The sequence below is a fragment of the Mustela nigripes genome, chromosome 1 (assembly GCF_022355385.1).
Source record: "Mustela nigripes isolate SB6536 chromosome 1, MUSNIG.SB6536, whole genome shotgun sequence".
Classification (NCBI taxonomy): domain Eukaryota; kingdom Metazoa; phylum Chordata; class Mammalia; order Carnivora; family Mustelidae; genus Mustela; species Mustela nigripes.
In genome coordinates, this window is record NC_081557.1 from 33314039 (window position 1) to 33324407 (window position 10369).

Here is a 10369-nt window from a genome sequence, read left to right on the forward strand (position 1 = left end):
CTTCCCATCCGTAATCATCATTGCCAGGGGTGTACTCATCTTTTATTCATGTCCCACCATCACACCTGCTTTGGCACAAGAAATGCATAGAAATTCAGTTTGGTTTTTATACATAGCAATGTGGTTGCAGATGAAAGTTGCTAGCACTGAGCTCTGCAGAAACTGCAGAATTGATTTTCATTTTCCTCCTTGCTACTTTCCTGCCAAGCTCTCAGACTGTTTCCAGGCTGCCTAGAGAACCTTTCTCAGACCTGTTTCCCATTGCTTGTGTTCTGCATTTATTATGATTAGATATTAGAAAGAGAGAGAGAGAATTATTGCCCACCCTAATGACTGATTGGTTGATGGATTTCATTCCCAATTCTTACCCACCCCAGTGATGTCAAGGGTAATTATATATTAAGAGAGGAGCTCATGAATTTAAATGTCACTGAAATGAGTAGCATTTCAGTTTCAAGGACAGTGTGGGGAAGTAACAGGAGGGTGTAAAACTTACTATGATGCCCCTCATTGGCATTCTTCCTTTCCAAGAGCCAAGGAGTTATTTCATTGATTCTTACACTGGGTCTTCCAAGGTGATAATGGTACCTGCAGTACCTTTATTTTTGCAGTACACTCTTTTTTTCCTTCTGCTTTTGAGTAGAATTATATCAACTCAGTGTGATCCATACTAGTTATTTCCTGCCAATCAGACGGTCAGAATGTATTATCTTTATTGTCTATAAAATGGCACAATAGTACAGCCTCGCTCTAGGACTGTGAGGATTAAATGAATTACTGTAAGTAAAGCTCTTGGCATAAGGCCTGGCACGTAATAGATGCTTAATAAATGTTGACCGTGATTATTTGTCTGCTTATATTTCTTTCAGTTACTAGTTTTATTAGTATAATAATAATGTATACTCATGCTGAAAATTTAAAAAATTGAGAAAGGATGAGGTTAAGCTTGTAACTAACTTCCTACCCACTCCTATTTCCTTGATGAATCTTCCACTGATACTTCCTTATACATACCTGCAGACATTTCTCGGTTATTTCTTATTATCTCTTCAAGATTGTATCAAGGTTGTGATGACACTTTTTCTTGATCCACTCATTCTTTTTTTTTTTTTTTTTTTTTTTATTTATCAGAGAGAGAGAGGGGGAGAGAGCAAGCACAGGCAGACAGAATGGCAGGCAGAGGCAGAGGGAGAAGCAGGCTCCCTGCTGAGCAAGGAGCCCGATGTGGGACTCGATCCCAGGACGCTGGGATCATGACCTGAGCCGAAGGCAGCTGCTTAACCAACTGAGCCACCCAGGCGTCCCAATCCACTCATTCTTTAGAGATGTGTATTCATCTTAATAAGATGATATGCATCTGAACTTTATTTACAACTAACTTAAATTATACCTTTATGATATAATTATTTCAGATCTGAGGACTTGACCAGGAGTTCTGACTCTTTGGCAAGGAATTATTGAAAGCTAAATGGGCAGGGTAGGATACAGGGCATTTGCTGACAGAAAAGCATGGAGAAGAAGGAAGGAGGAAGAGAACAGAACACGAGTAGTGAATCTTACCAGTTAGACATGGGAGTCAGGCTCACCAGTTGCTTTGCCAAGCATGGGCTATGAAAATGCATGGACGCTTCTGGGGAGGGGCATTGAGAGATGCAGTAGATCCTTGATCAATTAGGAAGGTACCATCAATAGACATTTCTTTCCTTTTCTTTAATGTGTAATGATTAACACAGAAAGTGGAACCATCAGGATTTGGCCTGCTATAACTATATTATGAAACAAAAAAATTTGCATGGCCTAGAACGATGGCTTTCAAATGTTTCGATTGTGATGCACAGTAAGAAATACTTTTATATACATAGTGTACACATGGGTGTGCACACACTATATACATACATATCTTAAACACCATACTACCTGTCATTTATTTTATTTTCAATTCCATTTTAATATATTGTTTGCAGCCTGCTAAATTAATTTTGTGACCAAATTATCATGACCACAATTTGAAAAACACTACTCTAGAAAATATATAATATTCGACAGAGCAACTACTTCTGGAGGAATCTGATGGTGTGTCTCAGTACCCGTCAGTCACTTTGTAGTGCTTTGATCACATGGCTTTATAATTATAGAATTATCTATGGATCAATTGTTATATTATGCCTATACCCAAATTTTAAATATTTAGACACTAAGGTGACGAATGTTGACTATACTTATTGTAGTGATCATTTTGCAGTATATACAAATATCAAGTCATTACATTATACAGTGAAACTAATATGTTATATGTCAATTGTATCCCAATTTAAAAAATTGTTTTAAGACTTAGACAAAAGTAGAAGAGGAGTGTGGTCCTGAGAACTAATTCACATGGAGAGCTTTTTAAAAATGTTATCCACACCCCATCCCATTGAATCAGAAACTTTGGGGGAGTGGCCCAGATACTGGTATGTTTCCAAGTTCCTTAAGTGCTTTTAATGTGAAGACAGGGCTGACTATCCTTGTATTTTTAGAGGAGGAACCAAGATGAGAAAAGTAACTGTCAGTGGAAGGAAGATCTCCTTAGTAAAAAAGGATTGTAGTGGAAAATAAAATTTTTATTTAGACCTGGCCTATTTCCAAAATGGGTTTGAGGTAAATTACAAAAATTGCCAACCCTTCATGGTATTCCCCATGTCATACACCATTCTAAGAATTACATACCTTAACTAACTTCATCCTCAAAACAACCCAATGGGGTCAGAGGTATTATTATTTCCATTTTATAGGGGAAGGAATTGAGGCACAGGGAAGTTAAGGAACTTGCCTAAAAATCATAAAGCTAGTCATGGGTGACACTAGGATTTGAACCTGGGCATTCTTGCTCCTGAGCTGCCCTGGTCACAAGTACAGTGAAAGACATGCAGTAAGACTGTCAGGAGATAGAACAGAACAGCTAATGTAATTGATCAGATTTCTAGTTTAAGTTTAGTTTTTTACATTTTTCTTAGGCTTAGCTTTGGGCTTGCTAGCATCCAGAGCAGTGAGAGATTTTTGCTCTCGGTAGGCTTGAGGTATGTACGTAGTAACTGGTTAACACTGAAAGGGCCTGCACTCAAGTTCCTGTCTCTCTGTACGCTCCATTCTAAGAACCACTGGACAAGGTCACTCTGGAGGTTATTTTCAGCTCCGAGTTCGATGTGTCTAACCCAGCTCCTTTGCACTTAAGGAGCAACTTGAGGGTCGGTATTAAAAGTGTTGACTTTGTCTTTGTTGATTCATTCATTTTTCATTTGTTTCTTCATTCACTCACTCTTACTTATATAAGAAACCTTTTTCTCAGCAGTATGTTAGGCACTGTACTTGGTGCAAGGGATATAGAAATGAATAATACATCATCCTCTGGGAATTTACATTGTGAAAGGAAACACAGACCCTGTAGGCAAATAACTTCAATGCAGTATAAGTATAAAAATAGAAAGTATCCGCTACCTTTCAAGAAAGGTGGAATAGCGCTGCTTGGGTGGAACAAAGAAGGTTGCATGGATAAGATGCTGCATCCCAGATTCCTGGCACAGCAGGTCTTATAAATATTTACTGAATTGCATGAGCTGGTCTCTGTCTTAATTTAATTTCTTCAAGTGTTATGGTGGTGCTTTAATGGGAACGTTAATGGAGAGGTAGGCCTTGATTTATATATATCCTTTATATATACACTTGACTAGACTACACGTCTTCAAATGTCACCTAGCTGTACCATAAATATGAGGTGTGTGCTTCATCATTGTTTGAAAAAGTGTTTATTTTGTCTCAAATAGGTAATACGTATAATATACCAATTCGTTTGTGGATTTTGGATTCCTACCCTTTTGCTCCCCCCATTTGCTTCTTAAAGCCAACTGCAAATATGGGAATCTCAGTTGGAAAACATGTGGATGCTCAAGGCAGAATATACTTGCCCTATCTTCAGAACTGGAGCCATGTAAGATTCTTTGGATTTTCTTTTACAAGTTTTTGTTTTTCTGAGTATCTGTCTTTATCCTAAGGGTACAGATAAGGTACTGAATTTTCTTTCAATGGTATTCCTTGTATGGACTTGAAAAATATTTTGAAACTGAGCTCCTTGGAGTCACTCAAGTTCCAGAACCCCAGTGACAGACCGCGACCTGTATGAAGTGCTCTCTCCAAGTTTGGAGCCAACTTTTATTTGCTCCCTCTTCTGATAGCTGCGCACTACTTGATAAAACATGTGAAAAGTTACTAGCAAGATATTGGACATTAGTTCCTAGTCCCTCCTTCTTAAAGATTCTTATGTAATTTATGTAATTATTTGTAGTTTTGCCCAGTTTTAACCTTTATGTAAATTGAACCACACTGTATATAATCTTCTGTTACATGTTATGTTTTAACTGAGCATTAAGTTTTAACCAGTTTACTTGCTTTACAAGTTCTCACACGCAGTTCTGTTTTCTGGACTTTTCATCTACCATTACATTGAGCTTTTCTCATTTTAAACAGTATTTTAAAAATACATCGTCTTTAAATTGGTTGCCTGATGATCTCACATAAAAAATATTGGCATAATGTATTTACAGATTGATCTGTTGTTAGAAATTTAATGATGAGCATCCTTAATATATACATATAAATGTGTATATATTATAAATCCTTAATAATTTCCCATTGATAAATCTCTCAGAGCAGGATAGTTGGATCAAAGTTTATAAATATTTTGAAGGCTATTCTTATATATTGCCAAATTCGTCTCCAAAAGGTAGACAATATGTATGTCAGCCATCACTTGAAATCAGCGTAGAATCCCTGTTTTGTAGTACCTTCATTCTAATAGAAGGTACTATCATTAAAGCAAAACAAACCTTTGCTTCTCTCTATATATTTACTTAGAAGGATATAGAGTATGTTCTCCTTTTTGTAAGTAATTTCGATTTTTATGAAAAGATAATTTAGAATATATTTCTTTGTGTCCAGGAAGTTGTAGGACAGGAGCACTGGGAACCCCTGAATGAGACCAAGGATATGTCAAGAGTCAGGTGAAGTTGGAGTAGAGAATGGTGTTAGCATTACAACTTTTTTAAAAATATATATATCCTAGAAAAAGGTGTGTAGTTACTTTGTCTTTATACTTTTACATATATTTCATATATATAAAACCAATAAAAAGAAGAAAAGAAGAAATGCAAAAAGAAGGGATGCATACCAGGTGGCTGGTAGAGATTAGGTGGAGGAACACTGACCTTTTACTTTATGAATCTGTATATGATTTGCTTTATTTGGTGATTTTAATAAATAAGATTGTCAGTTAAATGTGATAAATAGGGCATAATAAAAATTTGTCATTTGGAGGGACAAAAATGTTATCTTTTTTAAAAAAATTTTAATTTTTTTATTAATATACAATGTATTATTAGCCCCAGGGGTACATGTCTGTGAATCACCAGGCTTACACACTTCACAGCACTCACCATAACACATACCCTCCCTACTGTCCATAACCCAACCACCCTCCCTACCCCCCTACCCCCACAACCCTCAGTTTGTTTTGTGAGATTAAGAGTCTCTTATGGTTTGTCTCCCTCCCGATCCCATCTTGTTTCATTTTTTCCTTTCCTACCTCCCAAACCTCCCACGTTGCCTCTCAACTTCCTCATATTAGGAAAATCATATAATAATTGTCTTTCTCTGATTGACTTATTTCAGTAAGCATAATGCCCTCTAGTTCTATCCATGTTGTTGCAAATGGCAAGATTTCATTTCTTTTGATGGCTGCATAGTATTCCATTGTATATATGTACACCACATCTTCTTTATCCATTCATCTGTTGATGGACATCTAGGTTCTTTCCATAGTTTGGCTATTGTGGACCTTGCTGCTATTAAACATTCAGGTGCACGTGCCCCTTCGGACCACTACATTTGTTTCTTTAGGGTAAATGCCCAGGAGTGCGATTGCTGGGTCATAGGATAGCTCTATTTTCAACTTTTTGAGGGACCTCCATGCTGTTTTCCAGAGTGGTTGCACCAGCTTGCATTCCCACCAACAATGTAGGAGGGATCCCCTTTCTCCACATCCTTGCCAGCATCTGTCATTCCCTGACTTGTTAATTTGAGCCATTCTGACTGGTGTGAGGTGGTATCTCATTGTGGTTTTGATTTGTATTTTCCTCATGCCAAGTGATGTGGAGCACTTTTTCATGTGTCTGTTGGCCATCTGGATGTCTTCTTTACAGAAATGTCTGTTCATGTCCTCTGCCCATTTCTTGATTGGATTATTTGTTCTTTGGGTGTTGAGTTTGCTAAGTTCTTTATAGATTTTGGATGCTAACCCTTTATCTGATATGTTGTTTGCAAATACCTTCTCCTATTCTGTCAGTTGTCTTTTGGTTTTGGTAACTGTTTCCTTTGCTGTGCAAAAGCTTTTGATCTTGGTGAAGTCCCAATAGTTCATTTTTGCCCTTGCTTCCTTTGCCTTTGGCGATGTTCCTAGGAAGACGTTGCTGCGGCTGAGGTCGAAGAGGTTGCTGCCTGTGTTCTCCTCAAGGATTTTGATGGATTCCTTTCTTACAATGAGGTCCTTCATCCAGTTTGAGTCTGTTTTCGTGTGTGGTGTAAGGAAATGATCCAGTTTCACTTTTCTGCATGTGGCTGTCCAGTTTTCCCAACACCATTTGTTGAAGAGACTCTCTTTTTTCCATTGGACATCCTTTCCTGCTTTGTCGAAGATTAGTTGACCATAGAGTTGAGGGTCTACTTCTGGACTTTCTGTTCTGTTCCATTGATCTATGTGTCTGTTTTTGTGCCAGTACCATACTGTCTTGATGATGACAGCTTTGTAATAGAGCTTGAAGTCTGGAATTGTGATGCCACCAACTTTGGCTTTCTTTTTCAGCATTCCTTTGGCTATTCGAGGTCTTTTCTGGTTCCATATAAATTTTAGGATTATTTTATCCATTTCTTTGGGAAAAAAAGGATGTTATTTTGATAGGAATTGCATTAAACGTGTAGATTGCCTTAGGTAGCATTGACAATTTCACAATATTTGCTCTTCCAATCCATGAGCATGGAACATTTTTCTATTTCTTTGTGTCTTCCTCAATTTCTTTCATGAGTACTTTATAGTTTTCTGATTACAGATTCTTTGCCTCTTTGGTTAGATTTATTTCTAGGTATATTATGGTTTTGGGTGCAACTGTAAATGGGATTGACTCCTTAATTTCTCTTCCTTCTGTCTTCTTGTTGGTGTATAGAAATGCAGCTGACTTCTGTGCATTGATTTTATACTCTGACACTTTACTGAATTCCCGTTCAAGTTCTAGTAGATTTGGAGTAGAGTCTTTTGGGTTTTCTACATATTGTATCATATCATCTGCAAAGAATGATGGTTTGACTTCTTCTTTGCCAATTTAGATGCCTTTAATTTCTTTTTGTTGTCTGATTGCTGAGGCTAGGACTTCTAGTACTGTGTTGAATAGCAGTGGTGATAACGGACATCCCTGCCATGTTCCTGACCTCAGAGGAAAAGCTCTCAGTTTTTCTCCATTAAGAATGATATTCGCTGTGGGTTTTTCATAGATAGCTTTGATGATATTGAGGTATGTATCCTTTCTCCCTACACTGTGAAGAGTTTTGATCAAGAAAGGATGCTGTACTTTGTCAAAAGCTTTTTCAGCATCTATTGAGAGTATTATGTGGCTCTTGTTCTTTCTTTTATTAGTGTATTGTATCACATTGATTGATTTGCAGATATTGAACCAACCTTGCAGCCCTGGAATAAATCCCACTTGGTTGTGGTGAATAATCCTTTTAATGTACTGTTGGATCCTATTAGCTAGTATTCTGGTGAGAATTTTTGCATCTGTGTTCATCAAGGATTTTGGTCTGTAATTCTCTTTTTTGATGAGATCTTTGTCTGGTTTTGGGATCAAGGTAATGCTAGCCTCATAAAATGAGTTTGGAAGTTTTCCTTCCATTTCTATTTTTTGGAGCAGTTTCAGGAGAATAGGAATTAATTCTTTAAATGTTTGGTAGAATTCCCCTGGGAAGACGATTGGCGCTGGGCTCTTGTTTGTTGGGAGATTTTTGATAACTGCTTCAGTCTCCTTACTGGTTAGGTCTGTTCAGGTTTTCTATTTCTTCCTGGTTCAGTTGTGGTAGTTTATATGTCTCTAGGAATCCATCTATTTCTTCCAGATTGTCAAATTTGCTGGTGTATAGTTGCTTATAATATGTTCTTATAATTGTTTGTATTTCTTTGGTGTTGGTTGTGATCTTTCCTCTTCATTCATGACTTTATTTATTTGGGTCCTTTCTCTTTTCTTTTTGTTAAGTCTTAACAGGGGTTTATCAATATTATTTATTCTTTCAAAGAACCAGCTCCTAGTTTCATTAAATGTTCTACTGGGTTTTTTTGGTTTCTATTTCACTGATTTCTGCTCTGATCTTTATTATTTCTCTTCTCCTGCTGGGTTTAGGCTTTCTTTGTTGTTCTTTCTCCAGCTCCTTTAGGTTTAGGGTTAGGTTGTGTACAAAAATGTTATCTTAATGTTTAGTTTCATGACCGAAATTGAAATCTTTTTCATATATCAATCGATTATATATGCTCCTTCTTTTTTTGAATTGTCTGTTTATCTTCTTCATCCATTTTTACCCTTCTTTTTTATTTTTTTTGTAAGCTATCCTCAAACAGTATTCTGCCATCTGTGCCCTGTTTTGGGAATTCATATTTCCTGTTTCCTATTTCTGGTTTTCATTGGGATCTCTTTTCATAGTTTTGTTCATATAGTAAATATTCAGAGATAGTCCCACAGTCTAGTTGAGGTTGTGCTTGATTTCAGTTCAAACAGTATTGATTCTGTTTTACTGTTTGAACCTCTTTATTATAAGCTAAAACAAGTTTTTTTTTTTTAACTTAAACTAGTCTTAAGAAGACAATACATTATTTAAATTGCCCTATTTAAAAGTACTACAGTAACTTTTAAGTTGTACATGCGGTTGGAATTTTAATTATGTAGTAGAATTACATAGAATTTTGGAGCTGGAAGAAATCTAGAGGCTGTCTAGGCCAAGGATTGCAGGCGTTTTCCCTGAGAGATTCAGAGTGCTGTGTTAGGCCTACAGAATTTTGTTGAACAGCAAAAGTGGTTTTGTTTTGTTCTTAATATGAATTTGAATGCCTGTGTGTATACTCTTTCCAATTTGCCACAGTAACCATCTCCTTAAATTTTCTCATACTTGACAACTTCACACATTATTATCTGCTTGGTCTTTAAAAGTGTTTGGGTTTTTGATCCTAATAACTTCATCCTCTTGATTTATAAATAGTGAAACTCAGACTCTGATAAAGTAAGCATTTTTTAAAATAAGCAAACTAATGAATATTTTTAATAATAATAAATTTTTACACTTACAGCATATAGGTTACATGCATTTGTTTCTCATAACAGCCACTTGAGATTTATTTTTCATATTATACTGCTGATAAACTAAAGGTCAGAGAGTTTAAGTGGATTTTACTATGGTTGCTTAATAAATTAATAGAAACAGTACTGGGTTAGATAATATTTTATCAGTGTTAGATTATTGATTTGATAATACTTATATAGGAGAAATTTTTTTTTGAGGGGTTTTTTGGTTGTTGTTGTTGTTTTTAACAGATTTTACTTTTTTGATAGAGAGAGTGTATGCACACGTGGAGTGGGAGGAGGGGCAGAGGCAGAGGGAGATAGAGAATCTCAGACTCCACACCAGGTGTGGTGCCCAGCCTGGGACTTGATCTCATGTCCCTGAGATCACGACCTGAGCTGAAACCAAGAGTCAGACACTCAACCCAACTGAGCCACTGAGCCACCCAGGTGCCCCTGTTTTGTTTTTTCTCTTAGGAAATACACACTAAAGTATTTAGGGGTGAAAAGGTATTAATTTGCAATTTATTCTCAGCTGGTTCAGAAAAATATAGAGAAAGAAGGAGATAGAAAGTATATGTGCTAAAAAGTTAACATTTGAGTGAGTTGGGTGAAGAGTATATGAAAATTTTTTTGTACTTGTTTTTGTAACTTTTCTGTAAGTCTGCAATTATTTTAAAATAAAAAAATACAGACAATTCCTGAACATAGATAGGTACTTTGCTATAAGCACATTCATGTTATTTCCCCATCTTTTGGTGATATGGATTAGCATTTCTCTAATTTTCAGTTTAAAGAATTAAATAATTTTTCAGTTGAAAGTCTTATGTAATTTGTATGGTAGTATTTATTTTTATTTATTTTTTTTAAAAAGATTTTTATTGGGGCGCCTGGGTGGCTCAGTGGGTTAAGCCGCTGCCTTCAGCTCAGGTCATGATCTCAGGGTCCTGGGATCGAGTCCCGCA

At 36.5% G+C, this 10369-nt stretch overlaps 1 protein-coding gene across 5 annotated transcripts in view; it reads left to right on the plus strand.

Annotated features, from left to right (window-relative positions):
• UEVLD (UEV and lactate/malate dehyrogenase domains) overlaps nt 1-10369 on the plus strand; it is a 58136-nt gene that overhangs the window by 12359 nt on the left and 35408 nt on the right. For all 5 annotated transcript variants that reach the window (XM_059407351.1, XM_059407373.1, XM_059407366.1 and 2 more), the window contains one exon: nt 3804-3967. In XM_059407351.1, coding sequence (XP_059263334.1) covers nt 3804-3967 — 164 coding nt within the window. The remainder of the gene's footprint in view (nt 1-3803; nt 3968-10369) is intronic.